We start from the raw sequence: 27,059 nt of genomic DNA, 5'->3' as shown, positions 1-27,059 counted from the left end.
TCTCCTTTTTAACCAGCAGTGTTAGACCAGGTCTCTGCTCCATCACCACAGCAGCTGCCTCTTAGACACTGGATTAATTCAAAAAAGAGGGGGCTGGGGGGTGGGAGAGAACGTGAGGCCGTCCAGCAGCATTGAGTCTATTCTTCTCCTTTCATTCTCCCCTCCTGCACTGGGCTGAATGTAACGGCCCGGTCTGCCCATGCCGACGGCAAGAGACCCAAAAGAAATAGCACTACAGGTGGTTGTACGAGGGTGCATGTTTTGCATATTGATCCTTTCACATGGAACAGTACCGCAGCTCTCAGAGAGAGAGAGAGAGAGAGAGAGAGAGAAATCCTCCCTCCTCTACCATGTGCCCATGGCACCACACAAAAACAGACTTTGGGGTTCAGCATAATGGACTCTTTTCTGGAGCTGAAGGGAGCAGGCCACAAAAGACTGGGTGCAAAAAAAGAAAAAAGATTCAAAGTGAAATCTGACATCTGTTTTTTTCTCTTTCGCACTCCAGTTTCTGGTACACCATACATAGCACTGCTAGACGTGGCGATGCAAAGAAACGGTCGTTTCTGTTGTTAAGGTGGCGGGAGGAGACATAAGGTCTTAACCGAGTCTTCTTAAGAGCCGTTTCAGCATATGCACATTTTCTTGGCAAAAGTAGTTGTTTTGTATCTGCTAACAGTGTTTCTGATTTTTAAATGCTGCAAGTGCATTTTTAGTGCTTATCAGTGTTCTGGTGCAAAATGTCTAATCGAAGACTATAAAATGCATTAATGGATCACTGAGACGAAGTCCCTCCTCAGAGTTGAGTGTATGTAGATTTAGTGGGTTCAACAGCAAAGCGACCCGCGCGCGCGCTCACACTTGCGCTGCATCCAAATTCACTAGCCGCTTTAAGCCCATTCATCACTGTCGGTTTGTATTAGCTGTGTGTTCGAGAGGGAAAGCAGGGTATGCGGTAAAACCAGTACCTCCACATGGCTCCTGTTTTCCTCTGCTTGAGGTAATTAGGAGGATAGCAGTCAGAAGAGCTCCATAGCCTCCTGCAGTCACCACAGTTCAAGAACTTTCTGGTGTTCTTAGTTCGCTATGATCACACTCACCTTGAACTTTAATTAGAACACTATTATTCAGTGCCCATTTCTATATGATTTGCCTAGACAGCAACTAGCTGCCACGTAATACTCCCGGTTTTCGAGGAGCTTTACAACTGAACTGAAGGACTTCGGCTCTGTCATGGAGGCAGCAGCTCTCGTGCTCGAGTTATTTTACGTCCACGTTAATTAGCTAACCGGAGCCCGTACCGTTTACGTGATCGGCCTTTACCACCTCAGATACGATATGGAGCCGAAACCAGATCCTTCTCATGACAAAACTTACCTTAAAGTTTCTAATCTTTAAGCTCATTAAAGCATAAGTAACATGAGTGGTATCTTGATAGAAAGACCCATCCGATGCCTGTGCTGCTCTAATGGCAACATTAACCCATGGTGAACCGAACTCAAATACTGTGTAACACTGTATTACTGACCACTTATGTATGTCTGCTTGTATTTAGCACCCCTTACTGTGTAATGAAAGATAGCCTGGGAAAAAAATACTGGATGAGCTGCGAGAACTGTGTATGGTCTATTCTGCAGGGCAACATGCGCATCCTGATCCCGTGACATCTCTGAGGGATCGCTGAAAGGGCCGTCAGAGAGATACGTGTGGGGGCAGTACTTTCTGAAAATTAGCCTGTCGTGAATTAATGGGTCATGTTTCAGAAGAATTAAGAAATGATTGGCGAAACCTTTTACTGTTAGTCCCCCCACCCCACCACCCGTCCAACCAACCTCCACTCCCTCTCAACACCCCCATCCCCATACGCCCTTGTGGTTGTGCTGAAGAAACTAGTTGCCATGGCAACCCAGTATTTGACCTAATGTATGGATGGAAGTGGAATTCCAGTAGTCACTGTGGGCTCAGAGAAGATAGTGTCTGTAAGAGGGGTGGCTCTCTCTCTCTCTCTCTCTGTCTCTCTCTCTCTCTCTGTCTCTCTCTCTCTCTCTCTCTCTCTCTCTCTCTCTCTCTCTCTCTCTCTCTCTCTCTCTCTCTCTCTCTCTCTCTCCCCCCCCCCCTTCCAAGCCTGGGTTGAAATAGTCCATGAGCTGGTAGCTCTCCACCACTCAAAGTTTGTGCTCTAACCATGCTATGTACTGGGTTGAGAATGAACAGAAAGGGGGAGAGACTCAGACTGGTATTAGAAGACTGGGGGGGGGGGGGTGGTTTGAGGTGCATTAATGAGTTCTCTGGTGTTTAACAGGGAAACTCCAGAGAGTAGGCAGATCTTCCTCTTATGGATTACATCAGCGTTTCTCCACCACACTACATCTCACAATTAAATATTAATGGACTAAAGACCCTGTGTCTAAACAGCCCTCTGTGGCTGAGAAAGATCAGGTTTTCATAACAGCTATAATATTATTGCTACACAGGTGATCACTTGGTTTTGTTATGTAGATACAACAGCCAAAACAGCCTATTTTCACATGTGTTTCAATTAAAAATGTTTTTGAAATATACACATGCAGTGGTGTTTATTCATTCATGTTCACCTTTTTCAATACAGACCTTGTTAAAATTTCCACGTTACTCATATCACATAACCTGTCCACATGCTTTAGCCCAAAGCACTAAAGCAGTCTTCAGACATACAGTCCAAACAGGACAGCTGCACCCACACGGGTCGTTATGGATGTTTTTAGATCCTTTACTGAAGAACATGTCACTCAACCAGGTTTTACTGAGCAAACCATTGCTTTATTTTGTGCCAGATATATCTGTCTAATAAGGTCAGTGAAATGACAGCATCAGTTTTAATAAGGTGTGGTGAAGGGTGGAGGTCTGCCCTCTAATATGTTAACTGTTAAACAGTAAGTAGATTTCACATTAGCATATCAAACCCTTTAAAGGTTTAAGTTCTCTCAGAAAATAAGGACCCATGCTTTTCATCCAACAGTTTATATTTCACTGGACATACACTAACACATTGCTTGGACTTTATCTGGAACATGGTGTCACTTCTACAGTGGGGGCACACACGGGCCGAACTGGGGGAAGAACCATGGACCCCCGGCCCCCTTTTCACAGCTCCGTCCTTCACGAGGCCGTCCAGGACTTCGGCTGTGGGGGCCAGAGACAAAGGGCTTGCAGGCTCACGAACAAGAACAACGTGTCAAAACCCCACCTTTCCACCCGGCGTGCAACACAACCCAAAAAACCACAGGGAGGGTTATTGGACAGCATTGTAAATGTCACAGAAACAAACAAAACCTGCAGGAACAGCATCAGAAGGTAACAATAATCTAATAATGAACTTATTGTAATATTAAGACAAAGTCAGTAAGAGTAGGATCATTGATAGTCATTCAGCGTTTTTCTCACAAACAAGACAAATTGCATAAACACAAATTTGTCAGTTCTAGACTATTTTTGCTATACTAAAATTTGTTTACTGATATATTACTGAATAATACCTCTTAAAAGAAAAAATAACAGAACAGGCTAATGTACTGAATTAATTCAGACAGATTTGTGGTTAGGTTCACTGAAATAACCTCTAAATAAAGGGAAGCTGATTCTCTTTGCAGACATTCACATTGTCAGGCTGACCGAAATCAGGGTGTGGCCAGCATAACCAGTGGTGTTACAGTGCGTGACATACCAGATCCTTTCAGCCTGCCGAAGTTCAGCATCTCTGTGATGATCAATCCAGATCCAGATCAATCAAATACATGCAGAAATATTATAATTATACACTTGTCATTCAGATACCACCAGCAGTTCAACTGAATAATAACAATAAAAAAAGAAATAAAACCTCAGCTTTTTGGTTAAAGATTCCCTTTAGGGTTACATGTACAGTGCAAAGTATGTTGCTCAAAGATGAACATGCACAGGTTGACATTGCATAACATCCAATTGCTGGAGGGTCACACAAATACAGTACTATTTGTGCCATGGTCAACAAATGATGGCTTCTTGGGTAAGACCAACAAAAACCGAGCCCTGAATTTGAAAGCACAGTTTAGAATGCACTGGTAGCTCAAAATGGAATGTTACAAAAAAAAAAAGAAAAAAAAAGAAAATGAAATAAACAAACCAACCAATGATTGTGTACATCATTGCGATGTAAACCTTAAAGGGAGATTTTCTACAGCAGATAACAGGGGCTCTGCAGTGGTTCGAGGAAACTATGATCAGGACTTCACAATTCCCTCCGCCATGACGGGGCTTGTGAATTATTAAAATCTATAAAGTGCTTGTCCTTGCGGATACTAATTGCACCAATATGGCTGTCGACGTCAGACGGAAGGCCGCAGCTACCAGATGCAGATGTTGGGGGAGACCTGCCGTGGGACCGGATACCTGCCACCTCCTCAGTATGGGATCTGGTTTTGGTAATATTGCAGCATGTCATAGGTTTTGCTCCTGTAACATGGAAACAGAAGAAGATCGCAGAAACTGGTTCAGAAGCCACTTTGAGCTTAGAAAAATCCCTGCATGTGGATACAGCTATCAACATCTTAAAGACCAGCAGGATGAGACAGTGATCTTTCTTTAGATAGCTAGACAGTGATATTACTTAACTGAAGCATGCACTCTGTATTTGACCTTTAAATTGAAGACATAAGTAAGTAAATAAACCCATTGTGAGGTTGTACCTGCTACTGAGGAAGCAGCGTTCAATGACCTTTATAATAAAGGCTGCGGCCTCCTTTTCGCTCATGTTGGGGTTGAAACGCTGCCTGGTGTACACAAATGAGAGAACCATCATTACAACACTCAGGAGGCTCTGACGGGGGGGAACAGCACTGCCTCAATGCCATCATCCACCACCTCCAACACCACAGAGTTTTAAAATGGATCAGTCAGGTGCATTACATTGAAATAATTGAAAAAGTTGTCAATCCAGTTGAATGATCATGACAAAGTAAATCAAATAAATTATACTTTTCAGTCTGGTTTCAGAGTTCTCCACAGCACTGAAACAGCACTAGTTAAGGATAGTAAAAGACTGGAGATTGAATAAAGATGCAAGCAAACTCTCAGTCCTTTTTCTGCTAGATTTAAGCGCCGCTTTTGACACCGTTGATCATGAAATACTTTTTGATCGACTACAGAGATGGGTAGGCCTTAGTGGCCTAGTCTTAGACTGGTTTAGATTGTATCTAACTGGGCATGATTACTATGCTGCATTAGGTACCTCTTACTCCACAGGTCAAAAAATAACTTGTGGTGTCCCCCAATTCTTGGGCCGTTACTGTTCAACCTCTATATGCTTCCGTTACCACATATTAACAAATATGATATTAGTTATCATCAAGAACCTGGGCGTCACGTCATGACTACATGCAAGACAACTTATTTTCACCTTCGAAACATCGCTAAGGTCCGAGATATGCTCTCTCCTGCTGACAGTGAAAAACTTGTCCATGCATTTATCACATCAAGGCTAGATTATTGTAATGCTGTTCTATCTGCTCTTCCAAAGAGCTCTATTTCTCACCTACAGCGAGTTCAGAACGCTACTTCAAGGGTTCTGATCCGCAGGAGAAAGAGAGATCATATTACACCTGCACCCCACTCACTGCACTGGTTACCTGTCAGCTTTAGAATAGATTTTAAGGGTCTAATTTTTAAGTGTCTTCATGGTCTTGCTCCTCTTTACCCGATGATGGTTAGATATGTTCCAGTCAGGTCTCTTAGGTCTTCAAACAGTAATCTACTGGTGATTCCTAAAAGCCGATTAAAGATTGGCGAGGGTGCTTTAAGCTACTATGGCCCAAAGCTCTGGAACTCTCTTCCTGAAGAGCTCAGAGGCATTTCATCCCTGCAAAGCTTCAAGAAGAGTCTCAAAACCTTCCTGTTTAGATCTGGTTTTAGTTAAAAAACTCTAACTCTGTTCCATCTTATTTACTTTATTACATTATGTCGTCTATTATTTTATAATTTGGCACTTTATTACGTTATTTTATTGTTTGTTTCCTTTTATCTTTATTTTATTATTTTCTTTTTGTCTTATCTTTGCTTCCTTTTAATGTTTATTTTTTTATTTATTCTGTAAAGCACTTTGAGTTGCATGTATGTATGAAAGGTGCTATACAAATAAAGATTAATATTATTTTGATTATTATTATATTACAAAACATAACGTACTTGAGCAGTTTTATGGTCTGTCCTCTAAAGCATGGAAGGCCAGTGTCCAGCATCAAGGTCACCAAGGATACTACAGCATCCATATATGGCCTGATAGAGAGATAGAGAGAGAGAGAGAGAGAGAGAGAGAGAGAGAGAGAGAGAGAGAGAGAGAGAGAGAGAGAGAGAGAGAGAGAGAGAGAGAGAGAGAGAGAGAGAGAGAGAGAGAGAGAGAGAGAGAGAGAGAGAGAGAAACAAGTAGCAAACAACTAATGTAGCAAGTACATTAGGAAATAACTGGCAGACTTCAGTTCACCAAAACAACAACAAAAACAACAAACCGCTCCTCTACACATACGAACATGAATCTTCACTTTAACCTGCCCTACTGCCCTTACACTTGACAGCCTTGATCCTTCAGGACAGCTCTACAGTCATGGGCAAAAGTTTTGAGAATGACACAAATATTATATTTTCACATGATCTGCGGCCCTCTGGTATTTGTGTGTTTGTCAGATGTTTTTATCACATACAGAAATATAATTGTAATCATAGTCAATATTTGCAGTGTTGACTCTTCTTATTCAGGACCTCTGCAATTCTCCGTGGCATGCTCTCAATCAACTTCTGGACCAAATCCTGACTGATAGCAGTCCATTCTTGCACAATCAATGCTTGAATTTTGTCAGAATGTGTAGGCTTTTGTTTGTCCACCCGTCTCTTGATGATTGACCACAAGTTCTCAATGGGATTAAGATCTGGGGAGTTTCCAGGCCACGGACCCAAAATCTCTGTTATCACCTTTGCTTTATGGCAAGGTGCTCCATCATGCTGGAAAAGGCATTGTTGATCACCAAACTGCTCTTGGATGGTTGGGAGAAGTTGCTCTCGGTGGACATTCTGGTACCATTCTTTATTCATGGCTGTGTTTTTAGCCAAGACTGTGAGAGAGCCGATTCCCTTGGCTGAGAAGCAACCCCACACATGAATGGTTTCAGGATGCTTTACAGTTGGCATGAGACAAGACTGGTGGTAGCGCTCACCTCGTCTTCTCCGAACAAACTGTTTTCCAGATGTCCCAAACAATCGGAAAGGGGATTCATCAAAGAAAATGACTTTACCCCGGTCCTCAGCAGTCCACTCCCTGTACCTTTTGCAGAATATCAGTCTGTCCCTGATGTTTTTTTTCTGGAGAGAAGTGGCTTCTTTGCTGCCCTCCTTGAGACCAGGCCTTGCTCCAAGAGTCTCCGCCTCACAGTGCGTGCAGATGCACTCACACCTGCCTGCTGCCATTCCTGAGCACGCTCTGCACTGCTGGTAGCCCGATCCCGCAGCTGAAACACTTTTAAGAGATGGTTCTGGCGCTTGCTGGTCTTTCTTGGGCGCCCTGGAGCTTTTTTAGCAACAATGGAACCTCTCTCCTTGAAGTTCTTGATGATGTGTTAGATTGTTGACTGAGGTGCAATCTTTCTAGCTGCGATACTCTTCCCTGTTAGGCCATTTTTGTGCAGTGCCATGATAACTGCACGTGTTTCTTTAGAGATAACTATGGTTAACAGAAGAGAAACAATGATGCCAAGCACCAACCTCCTTTTAAAGTGTCCAGTGGTGTCATTCTTACTTAATCATGACAGATTGATCTCCAGCCCTGTCCTCATCAACACCCACACCTGTGTTAATGGAGCAATCACTGAAACGATGTTAGCTGGTCCTTTTAAAGCAGGGCTGCAATGAAGTTGAAATGTGTTTTGGGGAATAAAGTTCATTTTCTAGGCAAATATTGACTTTGCAATTAATTGCTGTTAAGCTGATCACTCTTTATAACATTCTGGAGTATATGCAAATTGCCATTATAAAAACTGAAGCAGTAGACTTTGTAAAAATTAATATTTGTATCATTCTCAAACCTTTTGACCATGACTGTACAACATTCACAAGCGGCTGGTCTTACCTTACCGCGAGGTAGCCGCGCACACACATCTCCATGAACCATTTAAATGGAGTGGCCTCCATTTTACCCCCCATGATCATCACCATCTCGTCTGTCAGTTTGATGTCTGGTTCCCAGCCAAGGTTCCCACCAGGAGAGCTCTCAAACATGAAGCCAAAATCTACAGCGCCCAGCCAAACAAACATACCATTAATACATTGCTTGTTGTGTATATATGTCCATATGAGTATTTTCTATCAAACTGGGAAATGCAGAAATGCTCAGTGAAAAGATTTTACTTTTGGTGTGCACTTATAACCCTGGGCAGGAAGCAACCCAAAAAGTTTCTGATTTATCATATGCAGTGTGTGTGAATGTGTGTGTGTGTGTGTGTGTGTGTGTGTGTGTGAGAGAGAGAGAGAGGAGAGCGAGTTTGTATCGAAAGCAAGATGGTTGGTCCATTCTGTTTGGGCTGCAGTTTGTGATGTGCTGTGTATGCGGGTGGTGTATGTGGACAGAGTTTGCAGGCGGAGTTTGCGGACTGACCGATGTGGATGAGGTGCCCTTTGCTGTCCAGCATGATGTTGCCGTTGTGTCGGTCTTTGATCTGCAGCAGGAACAACAGCAGGCTGTAGGCGGCCATGCTGCGGATGAAATTATACCGCGCCTGGTGGAGCAGGAGACACACATCAGCACAGACACGTACCGCAGCCTCAACACGGCCAGCACACACTCCTAGCTCTTACAAACAATACACGCAATAAAGACAAATCCTATGAAGCACTCTACATTGTTAAGAATCTACAAATAATTATAACCATGATTTTTTTTAAACAATTGTTCAAGGAGTAGAAATGCTTCAAAGGACTAGTTAATATGATTTCATGGACAGGTTCAAGATCAAAGGGGACAGAGTGAGTATGGCTGAAGTGTGCGTCACCTTCTGGAAGGCCAGAGTTGACTCGTCCCCATAGCGGTTCCTAAAGTAGTCATACATGCCAAAGTCAGTCTGCCTGCCTAGCTGATCGCGGGACTTGCAGTCTGGGATGCACTCAATCACACCGCACTTGGAGAAAGAAAATGACAGCATCCAGTGAATTTCACTCTATTTAGTTCTCTATTTATATTCTTCAATTATTTCAAGAGGTCCAAATATAAGAGATTTCAACAGCACTATCGCTAATAACAGTCAGACAATTAACATGCCAAACCACATTGTTCCAAAGTTGGAGTGCATCTTGGACATCAAATGCTAGTGATAAGTGGTATAAGATGTCCAGGACTCACCCCAGGGGCTGTAGCTACCACTCTGTAGGGGAATACGAACAGATCCAAGCCCACCAGCTGGAAGATGTTCTTAAACAGCCCGATGATCTGTAGCGCCAGCATGTCCTAGGACGAAAGACAGAGTCAGTTGGCCATTACTGGAAGTGTCTCATGGGGGAAACAAGGCCCTCAGAACCTTTCAAGCAAGCCTGACCTGTCTGCAGTCGTCTCCCACTTTAAAGATGGCTGCCTGCCAACAGAGCTCTCGAGCACTCTCCTGACCGTCATCACTGCCTTCTGGAGAGTCGGTGGTGCGGCGCATACCTGCACGGAGTCAACAGGACAATCCCAACTCCTCCAGTTACACGCTGCTCATTTTCCAATTTCTATTAGCCACGCATAATTTTCCAGTAGTTATAGCTGGTTTGAGATACAAGCAAGTGTTTAACCATTGATGAATGTTTATACCATTTATACCACTGACAATATAAAAAAGTGAACAAGGAATAATCATGGTAACATTTACAAACACATATCATTCCAAATAGTCATCCACTAATGCCAATCTGGGACATGGTGTTGACGATAATATGAGGGGAAGAACTTGTCAAAATGTTAATCAAAACCGAATACAGATAACGTGTATGTAAGAAGTGGTTCTTGTACAGAATTACCAAGGGCATTAGGTAGTACATAACTAAAATGCTTACATCATATATCATTTAGCCATTAGTGTAATATTAATTCAGAACATTAATTTTCACATTTTATGATCATGTCAGCAACTGCTGAAAAACAGCTGGTGAGAGAAATAGTCACTACATACCTTCTCTCTCAAGTTCACTCACTCCACATCTCTTGACTTTGAACTTTGCCAGATAAGGAGCTTTGGCAGCACTACAAAACACAAACATATTAATAACACTGAAAGCCCATCACTGCATGGCAACTATTGGCAGTATAATCAGCTGTGTTGGTCCATACATGACGCACAACTGCCACTTGCTCTAGTCACCGTTTTATACACCATACCTCTGCATCGGAGTTCCTGACTTGTAGTCAATATCTAAAACAATGGCTTCGGGATTGCTCGGTAAGTAGCAGCCTGAGAGTGGAAGGAACCAAACACACAGACCACACTCAGGTGAAACCAGGCCAGCAAAACCAGGAGGAACGATAAGAATCTACAACAAAAACTAGGCGTGTTGTTTGTATGTTTGAAGGCGATGGTTGTCCACTGACCTGGCTGGACTTTGATCTCAGACAACGCCTTCAGACAAGCCCGCTTTCTCTCTTCACCTTTGGGGACAGGCCTGAGCAGAACACAGAGAACAGCAACATTATTAATGGAGAGAAATTACATTACACACGGAATCTTAGAGGAACAGAGATAATCATGAACTTGCTTTATAATGGCGGAGACGTTGGTGATCTTGTTGAAGAAGTCAAACTCGCGCTGGTAGAAATCTTTGGCCGGCCCTGACAGAGAACCTATGATCTCCTCCATCATTTGCTCCAGCAGATCTCCAATGTCCGCTGGAGAACCAGGACAGAGGACAACATACAAAACAAAAACGACCCATTTACTTCTATGCATGTTCTCCAGCATCTTCAGTACCACTAAAAGACACTCTATGGAGTTGTAGACCCAAACATCACTTCTGGAAGGCTGGAAATTGGTGGTGGTATTTTACCCACAAAATTAACTGAAAGAACAATACTAATGTTGAAAGAATGGTAGCAGAGGTTTGCTAGGATCTTGCTAATGTGGACCTAACGGCTTTCAAGCAGAGTCAACTTCCCCATGTAATCAGGTTCCTTTTGGGCCCTGAACTCACGATCTTTCTGGTGGCCCTCCTCATCCAAGTAGATGTTGGTCTTCATGTTCCAGATGAACTGGTGGGCAAGGAGCTGGGACTTCTGCGCAGCCCACAGTATGTATTCACGAACATAGCCCATCTGCCATGGAGCAGGGAGAGACTTTAGTCATGAGTCACTAGAAACCACTGACCTGGGGCTTGTTATGAAAATGGAGGGACCTCACAGAGGGTTGGGCAGGGCAAGATGTTCCCCTACCTTGTCATACCGGAGAGCTTGCACAATTTGAGGAATGTAGAAGAGGATTGCATCCTGTCACAGGACAGAAGGTTCAGAGTTACATGTGCCCGGATGTTTGTTTGATTGTCTGTGTCACCGCTAATGCTTGTATGTGCTATGGGGATTTATTGCATGCACACAGACTGCTGTCCTGTCGAGAACAATCTGTGACCATATTTTTTTGTCTCCTTTTAAATGTTATCTTTCTTTCCCCCCACCTGTGAACGGTGGCACATTTTGATGCAACAGCTGCTCTGGGATCGCGGTGCTTTACACAGAGGCCCCAGAAGAACGTATTTCATTGCCTTGTACTTGTGACAATGTACAATGACAAAGTAAATTTGAATCTGAACATTTCATGTGTCTTACTGCCTGCCCGCCTTCTCATTGTTTGAACAACTAGACTAGCCTGTGTATTCTGGTCTGATAGCTTTAAGTGTGTGTTACTTGTGTATATCTCTTTAGCATATGGAAAATGCCATGCATGACTGGGCAATTGGCTTCAAGACAACCACTTGACTTTGAGGAGTAAAAATGTAAGCAACATTATGGAATGCTGTACCGTCTGCTCAAATCGCCTTCAAACAGCTCAGAGGAGCTATTATAGTAACTACTGTAGCAACTATTATAGTATTATAGCATTATTTACATTTGTTTTGTAACTTCAATGGAAATAAAGAGATACTACACAAACAAAAAATATACTTCATAAATGATGAATACTTCAGGCAACATTCAGCAACTCAACTCACAGTTCAGTACGGATGTGACTGGACACAGAAAACCCTCTTAAATAAAGAAGCAGACAGCACAGCAACAGAGTGACAGTACAGAGATGAAAGGCCAGGTCCATCTGTTCTACCACTCCCTCCGCCTCCTCCTCCTCCTCCCACTGAGGAAGACGCTGCATCGCTTGGCTTCAGTGGAGGCGTTACCATGGCTACCGCACTACCAAGGCTATCACGCGCTTGACTATCAGCCCTTAAGGCGGCAATACGTACCGGCGGGAAAGAGCGCAGCACTTTGACGGCGTACTGGGCAGTGAGCGGGTGTGGTGGGTACATGCTGGAGAAGTAGGACAGGCCGGTGGGCGGGTCGGCAGGGGCCCAGCACAGGATGTGACTCAGCTCAGGTGAGTCGGCATCGATGGTGTGCCATGTCACCAAGAACTGGGGAGTGGAGCGAGACACAGTGGAGGAAGTGAGGTTGTGAGGTGGAAAGGGCAAAGGTCAGGGCAGTCTGGCCATTTCACAAATAACTACATTCACGGATGCATTCCTACATGGACTAGCTTGCCTGCAATAAATGTAACAATCGCATTCACTGTCTATGACTATGAACTATTTGACTCTCAAACAAACAAGCAAACGTTCACAGTAGGTAGAGAGTGAAGGTGGCTGCCCTCTCCTGACTCACCTTGACCGCCTCTGGAACATCACTGACTGACCCGGGGTCCAGTCGGACTAGCCGCGTCACCTCAGCCACGATGGCGTCTGTGTTTTTAAACCTGCAATACAGGCCAAGACAGATCACCATATCTGTGTCCAACTTGACAGCCTTACAGGGCCGGGTGACACTAAAAAAAAAACCGGGAAGCGTAGCGAGATCTGAGGGAGGAGCCAGCGCACCTAGCTGGTAACTGCAGAGCGAGATAAGGTGAGATGCTCCAAGCCAGGTTCACGTTGTCCTTCCACTGTTTCTCACTTAGGTTGATGTACTTGGATCTCCAGTTGGTGATGCTGGTCTCCACCGATTGTTCAGTGAAGATGCCCAGCTCCTGTGCGGACAGTGGGTTGTACCACGTGGCAAGCCTCTCGATCTCACTTGCCTGGACAGGGGGAGACAGAAGAGACACATGCAACTCAGAGCTCTTTGGACCTAGAGGGGTCTGGCTGGAGCAAAAAAATGGCTAGCAATAAAGGAAAGCTAATTGCATGGCAGCATGCTAACTGGCCCCACTAGTTTGAATGCATTGTTAGTTAAGTTAGCTTAGACTAGTGTTAGCGGTAGCAGGGTATCTGCACATTTTTGAATCTCAAATTCAATGACTTTTAAGACCTTTGTAATACCTCTCACAAGAAAAAATAATACTATTACTGGGGATGCAGGTGTGTGGGGGGGGGGGGGGGGGGGTGGCGAACGAGAATTGTTGACGTTGTTGAGGCCGTATACTCCAACGCTAGGAATCTAGCACTAGGACCCTGGAGCGGTTTTCACATTTCAGCGATTTTCTGCATGGTCCTAGCGCTAGATTCGGCAAAATTCACATCGCGCCAGAACAACTGAACAACACACACTTATAATAATTTAATGCCTCCCCTCATAAAATTCCAGACATTTTAAGACATTTTTAGGCCTTGAATATGGAAAACTAAATTTAAGACATTTTAAGACTTTTTAAGGACCCGCGGGTACCCTGGGTAGGGTTCTGCACTTACCAGTAAAGCCAGCAGTAGTGTCCTGCGTTTCATGTAGTACTTGTGCAGTTGAGTGCCTCTATTGCTTTTCTTTGACAATCCTGAGGTACACAAAGGAGAACAGCCCTTTGTGTATATTGTACAGCCCAGGTGTGGGTTTCCCGAAACGTTCGTAGCGCTAAGTACTTCGTAACCTCGTATGAAACGTATGAGGTTAAGAAGTACTTAGCGCTAAGAACGTTTCGGGAAACTCACCCCAGATGAGTACTGGAGGTATTCAGAGAGTCGTGGTACATACAGAGGGTATTCATAGGCAAAGAAACTGTTGGTAAAAGCTACAGTACACCTCTATATTCAATAAAATACAGTACACCATTATATTCATCTTTTGTTTCAATTTTGTTGATCAGAAGTTCAAATATGGGGTGTACAGGGCGCAGGCCGGGTAAACCCACCTGACTTCTTGGATGTGGTGGACATGCCACTGGACAGCGGGTACGTGTTGATCCAGCCCTGGCCACTCTGCTGCCGCGTCCCCATGGGCACATCCGTGCTGCTCCTGGGGTCAGCAGCGGTCATCACAGACAGACTGTTCAGCGACGGGTCCTGGTTGTCTACCAAAACCAAGCAGAGGGAGCCGTTAGCCACCGGGAACCTGCTTCCACTGGGAATTATGGCACTTAAAAAAATACATTCAATATGTTTAAATTAGAATTGCTCCATGTTCTTCAAAATCTTGCTAACTCAATTTTCTCTCTTTTCAGCCTCTTTACCCTGTTCATCTTTCTGTCCAGCACATTCAGTCTCTCCCTGTTCAAGTTTAAATTTGCACTATAAATTGGTACATCTGCACTGCAAATGGCACATTTCAACATACAAACTGAGGCACTTGTTGCTTTGTTTTCTCAGTGGTACATCACAGAGATGGGATTCTTTAAGGGAGTGGATGGAATGACTCCTCTGATGTTGAAATGAACATGCATTTTACAAGACAGCGCAAATGTATAAATGTGCGAGATGGCATGTACAGAGACTGGTGAAGGAGATGGTGAGGAGGATGCCATTTCTCAATTTGCGCTCGCTGCAAACTGATAAATTTGGCGGGGCGAGATGGCAAGGGTGTGCGTTTTTCGGTGCGATGTTCAAATTTGTGCAATGGCAAATTTGAACCGAGGCAACATGCTGCCGAGACGCTGGAGTTCCCGTGGCTGGAGCAAGGCAGCTTACTTAAGATCGATATCGGAGAAGTGCTGGAAACGATTAGCGATCCGAAAATCCCAGCAGACAGGGAGCTGTGAGGAGGATTGGCGCTAGGCTCACCGGGTGGCACCAGCTGGCTAGCGGCTAGGTACTTCTTGTCCGAGAGGATGCTGGCATAGAATTTGATCATGATGCTGATGTCTTCACGAAGACGCTTGTCCCCCTGAGTAGGGAACTTGGGCGCCACACTAAAGATGGAAACATATCATAGGCAATATAAAAAATCTTCCCCAGTTACAATGTTCATCGTCATCAAATCTTTTGTAAGTCAGTGCAAGCCTATTCATATATACCTGAAATAGTCAAAGGCGGAGGAGTAGATCTTCTCTCTAAGAACATTTCGGATGGTGGCGTTGGTGACCACGTCAGAATGGAGGAGGGAGAGGCCTAGGGTCAGTAACCTGCCCACAAACAACACGGAAAGGCATTACACTTGCCTGGGTTTGTAAACAAAGGTGAAAAGATTCCATGGAGCTGATGTGCTTGGCGTTAGCCTTGAACCTGAAGCGGGGTCCGATGGCCGCCACATGCCGGTTCAGACTGCTCTTTGACCCGCCCACATTGAGCGAGAGGGACCTCTGCAGGAGACTGCCGAAAATCTCCACCTGGTCCGCACTGCAGTATTTTGCTATCTCAAAGCGCTGGACAAGGAACTGTAGGAATGTTTCAAAAAAGAAACATCAGTCAATGACTAACAAATGAATACATTACACTGGATAAATGTAGTCCACATGATGATTGAAACTAATTTACATATAAACACTACACATCATTTATGGGTTATGTTTCTGGCAGAAGTGTAACTATATAAAAGTGAAACGAAACGGAATATCAACCTTGATATCTGATTATCAATGCTGTTACTATAGTGAGGTAAACATTCATAACAAACATCCTAAGCAAGAGCTGTCCTCTCCTGAAGGCCTCGAGGACACTGGGAAGGCTGTTTCTAGGGTGGATCATAAGGACCTGTTCCACCATGCAAATCCAATCATGGGCCCTTAGCTGCCAGCCATGGGTGTCACTGTGGAGCTTAGAGGGAAGGGTGGGGGCGGGGCTGCGAGATTGACACCGCTGACCTCGATCCAGATGTAGTGGGGCGTGACGTCCGGGGGGCACGGCATGGGCTGGCTCTCCTCGGACGCTGCCAGTGGGTCTGCCTCCACCTGGGCGTCGGAGAACAGTCCCATCTTCAGCTCCACGGTCATCTGCCACGCACCTGCCATCTCGCGCATGAACTGGGAAGATCAAAGAACAATTAAAAAGGGGTCAGTGTTATGTAAATGACATCTAGGTGTAGGGCTGAAAGATAGGACACTTGTTCTTACCGGCACCTCCAGGCCAGTTCTAGCTGCTAGCAGCCACTCCCAGCAGGCAATGGCCGTTTCCATGCCGTTTTCTGTAAACATCTTCAGTGGAGACCAGCACAGGTTGTGCAGGAGCTGTGGATCGCAGTCTGCAGCACATACAAATCCCTTCTAATTACACAGAGTCAAGTCTAGAAACTCACCTGCGTCTCCTGACAACACCAGGACTGCCGATTCAGATTATTGCTATTACTGAATTATGCTGCTTCCTACAGCTATGACTTCAGAAAACTCAATCCTTGGCTGTATGATACAATAATCGTAAAACAGACAGTTGTCATGTATGACAGAAGAAATCACATAACATCTCGGATCAGCACTTGGGATCAGGAGGTGGCGTGAAGAAGGAGCCATGCCTTTCGAACTGATGAGGAGCGCTGCCATTTTAAACATGGCCTCCGTAAACGCTTCGGGCTGCCCCCCATCGAGAGCCTCACTCAGCTGCCGGATCATCAGCTTGTTCAGGTCAGATGTGCTGTGTGTGGCCTCTGAGAAGTGGATCATCCCCGCTACCTAAAGCAAAGCAAGCATACAGAAAATGAGATCTGAGATGTTGGGTTGGAGATCAGAGCAGGTTCTGCTGTGGTAGAGCAGCCTTTCTTTGAGGAACCAACAAACAAGAAGAAAGGCAGGGGACATTGTAGTGGCAGGAACAATATGAAAACAATATGAAAAGCTGGTAGATTATAGGAATGGGGAGGGGGGGGGTGTCTGGAACAGCCTTTCTCCCAAACTTCCATTATTACATTACTCACTCACTAGAGTACACTGGCTCACATCAAAACTACGAAACTCAACAAGGCTTGAATCATCACCTCTCCTGCATAGCGATTCCTCAGGTTCAATGAGGCCATGAAGTTGGAGTAATCTTTCTTGACACATGCTGGCCTCTCTGTCAGCAGGGTCGTCTACAGTCAGAACAGATGTGTTAGAGAGCACAAGCACCTGTTCGCTCGTGTACGTTCAATAATCCATATCTGCTTGACAATAAAACAAGAAAGTGCCACAAAGCTCTTCCAGCAGGCCAAACTTCCCCTAGCTGTACTCTCCAGGGGTGGAGATTATGGTCGTGTGGGCCAGGCGATCATAGATTCCCCCTGTGGAGAACTCAAAGGCTCGGAGGTGAACACTCACACCCAGGGCGGTGCTCTGCCGGTTGTAGCCAGCGAAGTGCAGGATGCTCTCGGTTGCCATGGCAAGGCCTGTGTGCTGGGACAGGCCGGACACCCAGTTCTGGTGCTTGTTCAGGTACTCCTGCAGCAGAGACAGACAGGTGAGGACCAGCTTGCGGTATTTGCACCATGGCAAATGGCTGTTGGGATTTTTTTTCCCTGCACTCACCTGCAGATGGGATTTGGTGACGGACGGTGCCCACTTCATGGCCTCCTTCAGGATCTCTCCGCAGCGTGCAGCAAAGTCCTTCACAATGCTCTGAATGAGGACAGAAAAGCGTCAGCCCGCTCAGCTGCAGAAACAGCGACGTCGTTCTGAACAAGCCAGAGAAGGAGTGACTACGAAGGGCCTACGCGGCACTGGAACCGCCCACCTCCGCTCACCTCTCTGGCTTCGTACGTGTCGGGAACGGTGACGCGGTGCGGGGTGTCTGGGATGTCATAGTACGGCTGGTCTTTGTGGATGTCCTGCGAGGAGACATTAATAGAAGATCGTGTCGAGTAGAAAGTAGGCCTTTCGATTGGGGGATGGGGGGGTCGCTTGGTCGACGGCGAAAAAACACTCACGGCGCTTAGCGAGAGGGAGAGGGTCTGCAAAATATCCAACATGGTCTTCAAGACACGCCCACTCCACAGTAGATGAGGGAAACTGCAAGCAAAGCAGCTCTGTTAACGTTCATCCTAATCAAACTGAGGGACAAGACGTCCAGAGTGCTGTTCTTCAAACACTCTGGCAAATATGATAACCCAATAATCTCTGCTATACCAGAGATTATGAGAGGTCTTCAGGACCCCCACCAGACATAACGGTTCACAGCTGTTTAACCCTGAGCTGTAATGACCCCACATTTGCACGAAATGTGCAAACGAACTGTGCAGGGGTGGAGCGTGCTGGCTCCCTTTGGAAACCGATCGGCACCCTCACGTCTCAGCCAGGCCGGAGAGGTATTTGTCAGCCACCCTCCGGATCCTCTTGTGGACGTGGTTGAAGTTGACCAGCAGGAACTGGGCGTGTCGCTCCAGCTCCTCCTCGTGTGCCTTCGTCTTGGGCTGAGACAGAAGACCAAAGCGTGAGAGCCTGCAGTGCGGCTGCTGCGAGGAGCCAAACCTTCATACTCCCATGCTCATGGGGTTACCTTGTCTGCCATCATCTGAAGGAAGACGTCAAAGACCTTGTCACTGACCGCGATCACACACTGCATCATCCCTGAGGAGGAAAGAGAAAACAGAGATGGAGGAAGCTGTATCGATCGTCTAGGGTTTGCAGTTCAGCTCAGGAGCAGCGCTGTTTCAGGTGCTTGCCCACCTGACTTGTCTTTCTGGATGGCCCGGTCTTCAAAATAACGAAACATCACCTGGAATCGGTCAGAATCCAGAGAGCGCAGCATTCTGGAATTCAGACAAAGAGATTCTCTGCCTAACACAAGCAAGCAGTATGGTGTTTCTTTAACATGTATGATAGTAAATGATAAACTAACTAGCTGAGGTTACAAATGAGTCACTTCATTTGCACAATTTTGACTGTTTTTAAATGTTTTCATTTTTAGCACTATCGGGATACATCAGACCATCAGACGATTCAAACCTGAACCCTTTATCCAAATCTGATGATGTATATTGCAAATCACTGATAATTAATTGATTGGCAGTCAACCAGTTTTGTATCCCGTTAGCTACTTTCTCATTAGACACGACTTCTAGGTGAAAGTAGGGTAGAAACATCTATACTTCTCCCTCACATCCCTCTCTGAGACTGAGAGCTAAATCAGTTACTTTACTGTGTGAAATGCTAGTGTGGGTGTTTTCTCCTAAGAAAATCAGTAAAACTTCCCACACTGTGGAACAGCTATGGAACAAAGACGTAGACAGCTAGGGTGAGATTACTGCTCTTACATTATAGGCTCACCAAACAAAAAGTCACTGACTGATAATATTTTAAACAACACTTGAAAATTACAACCTCACATTTAGCAGATCATTAGTCTACACTTGGGAAAATTTGTCGTTTTATGTTCATAAAACGTTCAATGGGCAAAGATGAGTAGTGGTGATTATAAGCAATGGATGTGTGGTAATGTAAAATGAAGCAGCCTGAGAGAAAAGGTAGTGTAGGTTTCCTTTCAACTTTGAGGAAGATACTGCTCACACCACCCAATCCTTGCACATTATGAGTTGTGTGAGCAATTATTGTGTGGGCCATGAAATCCTCCTCCAACCCACCCCCTGTCCCCCAAACTACACCTGTGGTGATACAAAAATGAAATGAAAACACTATGAGCAGGTGCAGGCTATATAGCGATTTCATTTATCGCGGTAATTTTGCAGACATCCCAAAATGACATTGTTGCCCAAGGTAACATCTAAATACCTCATGTATTCCAGTCGATAGACGGACAGTAAGTACGTAGACATAGCAAAGTCCAGCTTGTTTATGAGTGCTGCAACTTCAGGAGGGGGATCCAGCAGGTTAATGATGGTGCTTCTCAGATCATTCAGCTCAGCCTAAAAACCAAACCCCAGACCCTCCGTATCAAGCCAGTCATTTAAAATAATAATTTAAATAATTTTAATAATTTAAAATCTGGGCCCAATTGTTCAAACACCGCTTAAAGCCAAACAGGTTAATTCAGTTCTTCAACCGTATGTGCTGACGAAGTTGACTATTTTCGCTGCCACAAGACCTACCCTTATGGACAATTTAAAGTTTTCAAAATACAGAAGCACCTGCTTGCAGAAGGAGGTGACAAAGAGTAGGTGTTAAAGAGCGTAGGAGTTTCATCAGACCAGTTCTGTTTCCACTTCAATCCTTACCTAAGAGCAGATGTTCTGAACTTTCTGACCCTCTCTGTGATAATGAAGTTTGCTTCTCTGGGACTGTTCGGAAATCCTTGGCAAACAAAGTAAAAAGCTGCTCCACTGTTTCAACGTACTACATCAAAGTCTTTTATAATTTCACTTCACCTGCAATGAAGCTTATGCTCTTTAACAGCAAGGCCCCTCTCTCTGGGAGCATGGGGTGGTGTTTTTTAGGCTAATACATTTCCCACATACCAAGTGGGCATTGAAAAGTACCAGGTTAAAATACCTTCTGCAATGGAATCAATAGACTTTCCACATATATAACTTTCTATAATCTTTCTATAATCAAACTGACAGGACTTGCCAAAGTCAGCATGTATGTGTCCTTTGGAAATCAGCTTCATAAAACCAGAAAAATTCAGGATCATGACAGTCCCTCAACAACTCAAACCAGCTAAGATAGTAATCTTCAAAACAGGGCCCTGATGTTTGATTCCACAAATAATCAAACATTTAAGCATGCAACATCATGGCATTAATTACTACAGAGCACTCCTCTGAGTTCCCCTATCCTACTTTATGTTTTTTAGATGATGACCTTTTTTTGAGAAGTCATCATGACCTAACGGTGCTGTGACTCTAAATAACTGTAGTTGCCACAGCTTGGCTAAGGCAAGGCGCTGAAGCGTACCGGAGTGACGGTGTCGTTCTTCAGGGCGGAGTTATACTGCAGCTCTGAGCGCAGGGGCTCCCCGCTGGGGAACGTGAGCAGGGGTGACTTGGTGGCGATTTCACACACCCCCTCGTACCACTCCTCCGGCCACAGGCCTGCAGGCAGACATGGCACACTCAGAGCACGCCGGTGCAGGGCTCTCACACTTCAACAGCATACAGTCGCAGGTCCACAATCATGACTCACCCGAGCCTTCCACAGCAAAACCCATGACGACAGAGTAGAGCCAGAAGTCCCTGAAGAGCTTCTGTAAGCGCGGCTTGGCCTCCTTTATAGGTGGCAGACGTCTGGTCAGCTGGAGGTTTGACAAAGAGGAATGAACCAGTGAGACTGCACAGTGGAAAGAGAACATCTGAAAACCAAAACAGCTACCTACACACTACACACTACTACACTACACACTACTACACACTACACACTACTACACTACACACTACTACACACTACTACACTACACATTACTACACTACACACTACTACACAGTACACTACACACTACTACACTACACTCTACTAAACACTACTACACTACACACTACTACACTACACAGTACACTACTACACACTACTACAGTACACAGTACACTACTACACACTACTACACTACACACTACACACTACTACACTACACACTACTACACACTACTACACTACACATTACTACACTACACACTACTACACTACACAGTACACTACACACTACTACACTACACTCTACTAAACACTACTACACTACACACTACTACACTACACAGTACACTACTACACACTACTACAGTACACTACTACACACTACTACACTACACACTACTACACTACACACTACTAAACACTACTACACTACACCACTACACACTACACTACACTACTAAACACTACTACACTACACCACTACACACTACACTACACTACTAAACACTACTACACTACACAGTACACTACACACTACACTACACACTACTACACTACACACTACACTACACACTACTACACACTACTACACTACACACTACTAAACACTACTACACTACACAGTACACTACACACTACTACACTACACACTACTACACACTACTACACTACACTCTACTAAACACTACTACACTACACACTACTACACAGTACACTACTACACACTACTACAGTACACAGTACACTACTACACACTACTACACTACACACTACTACACTACACACTACTAAACACTACTACACTACTACACTACACACTACACTACACACTACTAAACTACACACTACACTACACACTACTACACACTACTACACTACACAGTACACTACACACTACTACACTACTAAACACTACAGACTACTACACTACACACTACTAAACACTACTACACTACACAGTACACTACACACTACTACACTACACACTACTAAACACTACACAGTACACTACACACTACTACACTACACTACACACTACACAGTACACTACACACTAATACACACTACTACACTACACAGTACACTACACTACACACTACTACCTACAAACTACACTACACAGTACACTACACACTACTACACTACACAGTACACTACACTACACACTACTACACTACACAGTACACTACACACTACTACACTACTACACTACACAGTACACTACACTACACACTACTACACAGTACACACTACTACACTACACACTACTACACAGTACACTACACTACACACTACTACACTACACAGTACACTACGCAGTAGTGTGACATGAATTCACTCTATTAAAACCAAAACAGCTACCTACACACTACTACACTACACTACACAGTACACTACACTACGCAGTACACTACACTACGCAGTACACTACACTACACACTACTACACAGTACACACTACTACACAGTACACTACACTACATACTACTACACTACACAGTACACTACGCAGTAGTGTGACATGAATTCACTCTATTAAAACCAAAACAGCTACCTACACACTACTACACTACACACTACACTACACAGTACACTACACTACGCAGTACACTACACTACACACTACTACACTACACAGTACACTACAACACTACACAGTACACTACACTACGCAGTACACTACACTACACATTACTACACTACTACACTGCACAGTACACTACACTACGCAGTACACTACACTACACACTACTACACTACACAGTACACTACAACACTACACAGTACACTACACTACGCAGTACACTACACTACACATTACTACACTACTACACTGCACAGTACACTACATTACGCAGTACACTACACTACGCAGTACACTATGCAGAGAGTGACATGCATTCACTCTATTAAAACCAAAACAGCTGCCTACACAGTACACTATGCAGAGCGTGACAAGCATTAACTCTCTTAAAACAGGACTTTTTCAGTGGTACAAAAGTATTTGGGACATGTACTTACCACAGCAATGACAGGTATGAGCACTCCCAAGTTACCAGCGCTGCTCGAGGCCTGCAGGAGAAAGGAAAGCTTGCATCCTTTTGCAATGTGGACAGGAAGTAAAGTTCCTTAAACAGTGAAGAATTTTACTACAATTCCAGTATCTCTCTGACCAATCCCAATGTTTCTCTGACTAATCCAAATCTCTCTATGGCCAATCATAGTTTCTCTCAGGCCAATCATTGTCTCTCTCTGGTCAACCAATTGTAGTCAAACCTTTTAATGGATTCTAAACCTTAAAATCCTAACCCCTGCAAAGCCCCAATCTGGATTATTTATTGAATCTTTATCACTTTCCTCGCTTTAACACACCACTATAAGCACCTCAACAAGCAAATCCTCTTATGTCCACACCTCTGGATTTATCTAGTATGGATTAAAGCAGCTGCCATTACCAGTGGCCTAAACTCCTTCCAGCACAATTTTAGTAAAACGTCTGGCAGAAACCTCTGCAATATCGGCAACAACACCTTCTTAACAAAGGCATGCTGGAGATAACTAGCATCTGAAACACAGCACTCACTCATCAACTGTCAATGCAGCTCAAACCCCCCCCAAACAGTCCTGACTAGTCCGGCCTGTTTCAATGTCGTGCCATAGAAAATGTTCGCTTCGTTTCACTGTGTAGACTGGAACGATAACTTCACCTGTGATCGCAGGCTAATCTCTTCACTGCATTTAAAACAGTACACGATAAAGCATGCTAGAACAACCTACCGTGGGACCATTTCAATATTAATGTCAATATTTATATTAACAAAGTTTCTCTCAACTCTGTTTGTCTTTAATCAATTATTTCTTGACCTACACGCAAAAAATTAATTTATTAATAAATGCACATGTCTAATGCATTTATTGTGTAGTTGTGTGCACACACAGATAAGCACACACCCACCCACACACCCACCCACACCCACACACACACCTTAAGCGCTGGGCCCTTCTCACTGGCCCTCTCACTGGCCCTCTTGCCCTCCAAGCCCAGCTGCACAAACAGCTCTAGCAGGTTCACCAGCAGCTCGTCCACCATCTGCTCTGCCTGCAGGTTGGCGGCGATGTTGGCCAGCGCGTTGATCACCGCCAACGAGCAGTGCCTGGCCAACACACAAATGTTCACAAGCTCAGGATGGCCACCTCTTGCGTACCGAACCGACCGGGCTGACCCTTACTTGGCTAAAAGAATACTTCACCCTGTTCTGTTAAAACAACTGCAAAGGGTGAGTTGGCATTATTGTGCAGTGAGATCATCCTCCACAGTTTTCATTCACTGTTTGCCACTGCATTTTGTGAGATTAAAGTTATACGAATCACATGCAGAATGACAGGAAGTTACATAGTTACCTGTATCCATGGTCTTTGTAGTCTTTGGTGGAATACACCATTGAACTAGCTTTGACACTTATTTGCTGAAACAAATTCCAGACCTCCTGATATATGTATTGCTGAAAGGGTAAAACAAATTAACTTATTTATACATTAAATAACAAAACAGACATTCACTGTCATAAAACGACCTTCAACACTGAGACACAGTAACTTTGCTCGAAGTTGAAATTCAAGGTTTATTCAGCTGGTTCGATTACGTAGGCATGTTTGTACTGAAACATCTTACACCCCTCCTCAGTGATGAAACACCTGCATTCAGACAGCATTAAACTTAATACAATTTATAGTGTATTCTGTTTTCTACCAACATGGATGTTTGAAGCAACTCAAACATAAACAATAATCTAACATTAGATCCATGTTAGCAGTAGCAGTGTTCAGTATTGGCCCTTTCATAACAGCGAGTCCCTATTTTATTATGAAGATGTTGTTTCATTGGGAAGCATGTATAATTTTGCCTTTGTGTGTGTGTGTTTGTGTGTGTGTGTGTGTGTGTGTGTGTGTACCCACATTTCCTGTGATGACCATGCAGCCCAGCTGGTCTATGATAAGCACATCGAGCTGTGAGGGCGGCTGGCAGAATTTCTGTTGGAGGATCTGTAAGATGGGCTCCATCACGCGTGGCGTGTCCCTGAGGGCCACTGCGATGTGGCCCAGTGCCCGGATGGTGTGGTCCGGAATCAGATGGGCGTCCCTGCACCGAACAAGAGTAGCAGTTTACGTCACCTCCCTTAACACACCTCCACTGCCAGTCACACACAGATTGGCCGGACAGGGAGGTGTAGCAGGTTTGAAGGGTATTATTTCCAAAGGGCACAGAAACATACTTATCGTTTTCCTGGGAGATATAGAGACGGTTGGAAAGGCTAGCGAGGAACGCCTCCACAATGACTGAGTCCATGGTCAGGCCTGCTTTCAAGCACCTAAAACATACCACCAATTGTGACGAACCGCGGTGCTCAGAACAGCATAATTTAAAAAATAACTGGTTATAAAGATTACAGCATGCATTTTACTGATTACAGCACTCAAAGACCTAGAGTCAAAATTTTACCTAAACCTTGAACCATGACCCAAAATGACAATGCAAAATATACATAAGCAATTAAGCAATCATTGCTTCACAATTGCAGTGACAATTGCATTCACACACTAAAACAATATAGAGGCAAAAAATGATGAGTGGTTAAACATGGTTGAGTTGATCCCTGCCCACCTACAGCCCGATATAGTGGGAACTGATGAGAGGTTAAACGTGGTTGAGTTGATCCCTGCCCACCTACAGCCCGATATAGTGGGAACTGATGAGAGGTTAAACGTGGTTGAGTAGAACACCGCCAGACGTACAGCTGCGATGCTCAACCCAAAGACCAATCAGCAGTGCTGCTGCGCACATGGGTGATTATGCAAATCTGCACCTGGCACATTATGCTTCACGTAGGGCACCATAACACAAACTGTAAACCTCCAAACTCCGAACACCCCTGGCTGGCGTTTCCTCACCTGCAGATGTTGTCTATGGAGATATCCCGCAGCTGCTCGTACATAGAGGGTGGGCTTTTCTTAGTGGAGTGAGCACTGAAGGTGGACTGGGAGTGCTCATTGGTCACATGGATCTTGATCTCGCCGGTGCCTATGAGGGTGAAGAGACTTTGCATTTCTTCCCTTCCAGAGTCTCACTAACGGAACCCTCGTCGCCACAGCGACTCCAAGCATGTCATGTGGTTTGTCATTGGCATGAAATGGCTCACCGGTGGTGTACTGGCTGTGGTATTTGTAGAGTTTGACCAGCACAGGAGAGGGCACCACCAGGAAGTCTCTCAGAGACATGGTGACAGAGTGTGCCACCACTGGGAAGCACTCACACAGCCGTCCGAGACCCTGAAACACCACCACCACCCCTTCAAGGTCAAAACATGCATATATAGCACCATTCTTTACACGTATAGATCAGGTCTATGAACAGAGAAAAGAGAGACGGGGA

General features: G+C 44.7%; 1 protein-coding gene across 2 annotated transcripts in view; it reads right to left on the bottom strand.

Annotated features, from left to right (window-relative positions):
* Nucleotides 1-2,640: 2,640 nt before the first annotated feature.
* pi4kaa (phosphatidylinositol 4-kinase, catalytic, alpha a) overlaps nucleotides 2,641-27,059 on the bottom strand; it is a 29,725-nt gene continuing 5,306 nt past the window's right edge. The window contains exons 13-55 of one of the 2 annotated variants that reach the window (XM_076986608.1): nucleotides 26,827-26,956; nucleotides 26,579-26,708; nucleotides 25,903-25,998; nucleotides 25,586-25,769; nucleotides 25,031-25,131; nucleotides 24,615-24,783; nucleotides 23,651-23,701; nucleotides 21,405-21,513; nucleotides 21,177-21,313; nucleotides 20,055-20,188; nucleotides 18,993-19,075; nucleotides 18,823-18,893; nucleotides 18,612-18,736; nucleotides 18,254-18,335; nucleotides 18,071-18,154; nucleotides 17,856-17,945; nucleotides 17,649-17,768; nucleotides 17,330-17,422; nucleotides 16,871-17,027; nucleotides 16,476-16,603; nucleotides 16,227-16,385; nucleotides 15,649-15,800; nucleotides 15,441-15,548; nucleotides 15,115-15,335; nucleotides 14,343-14,501; nucleotides 13,909-13,988; nucleotides 13,099-13,298; nucleotides 12,887-12,977; nucleotides 12,472-12,639; nucleotides 11,450-11,503; nucleotides 11,212-11,332; nucleotides 10,780-10,909; nucleotides 10,616-10,686; nucleotides 10,406-10,478; nucleotides 10,200-10,270; nucleotides 9,588-9,697; nucleotides 9,395-9,499; nucleotides 9,048-9,173; nucleotides 8,654-8,774; nucleotides 8,129-8,288; nucleotides 6,199-6,288; nucleotides 4,704-4,787; nucleotides 2,641-4,470 (exon numbers count right to left, since the gene is read on the bottom strand). In XM_076986608.1, the coding sequence (XP_076842723.1) occupies nucleotides 4,419-4,470; nucleotides 4,704-4,787; nucleotides 6,199-6,288; nucleotides 8,129-8,288; nucleotides 8,654-8,774; nucleotides 9,048-9,173; nucleotides 9,395-9,499; nucleotides 9,588-9,697; nucleotides 10,200-10,270; nucleotides 10,406-10,478; nucleotides 10,616-10,686; nucleotides 10,780-10,909; nucleotides 11,212-11,332; nucleotides 11,450-11,503; nucleotides 12,472-12,639; nucleotides 12,887-12,977; nucleotides 13,099-13,298; nucleotides 13,909-13,988; nucleotides 14,343-14,501; nucleotides 15,115-15,335; nucleotides 15,441-15,548; nucleotides 15,649-15,800; nucleotides 16,227-16,385; nucleotides 16,476-16,603; nucleotides 16,871-17,027; nucleotides 17,330-17,422; nucleotides 17,649-17,768; nucleotides 17,856-17,945; nucleotides 18,071-18,154; nucleotides 18,254-18,335; nucleotides 18,612-18,736; nucleotides 18,823-18,893; nucleotides 18,993-19,075; nucleotides 20,055-20,188; nucleotides 21,177-21,313; nucleotides 21,405-21,513; nucleotides 23,651-23,701; nucleotides 24,615-24,783; nucleotides 25,031-25,131; nucleotides 25,586-25,769; nucleotides 25,903-25,998; nucleotides 26,579-26,708; nucleotides 26,827-26,956 (4,980 nt within the window). In that variant the 3' untranslated portion in view covers nucleotides 2,641-4,418. The remainder of the gene's footprint in view (nucleotides 4,471-4,703; nucleotides 4,788-6,198; nucleotides 6,289-8,128; nucleotides 8,289-8,653; nucleotides 8,775-9,047; nucleotides 9,174-9,394; nucleotides 9,500-9,587; nucleotides 9,698-10,199; nucleotides 10,271-10,405; nucleotides 10,479-10,615; nucleotides 10,687-10,779; nucleotides 10,910-11,211; nucleotides 11,333-11,449; nucleotides 11,504-12,471; nucleotides 12,640-12,886; nucleotides 12,978-13,098; nucleotides 13,299-13,908; nucleotides 13,989-14,342; nucleotides 14,502-15,114; nucleotides 15,336-15,440; nucleotides 15,549-15,648; nucleotides 15,801-16,226; nucleotides 16,386-16,475; nucleotides 16,604-16,870; nucleotides 17,028-17,329; nucleotides 17,423-17,648; nucleotides 17,769-17,855; nucleotides 17,946-18,070; nucleotides 18,155-18,253; nucleotides 18,336-18,611; nucleotides 18,737-18,822; nucleotides 18,894-18,992; nucleotides 19,076-20,054; nucleotides 20,189-21,176; nucleotides 21,314-21,404; nucleotides 21,514-23,650; nucleotides 23,702-24,614; nucleotides 24,784-25,030; nucleotides 25,132-25,585; nucleotides 25,770-25,902; nucleotides 25,999-26,578; nucleotides 26,709-26,826; nucleotides 26,957-27,059) is intronic. The other variant, XM_076986609.1, reaches the window with a different exon arrangement.

The sequence above is a fragment of the Brachyhypopomus gauderio genome, unplaced genomic scaffold (assembly GCF_052324685.1).
Source record: "Brachyhypopomus gauderio isolate BG-103 unplaced genomic scaffold, BGAUD_0.2 sc47, whole genome shotgun sequence".
Classification (NCBI taxonomy): Eukaryota; Metazoa; Chordata; class Actinopteri; order Gymnotiformes; family Hypopomidae; genus Brachyhypopomus; species Brachyhypopomus gauderio.
This window is presented reverse-complemented; position numbering and strand designations above follow the sequence as displayed.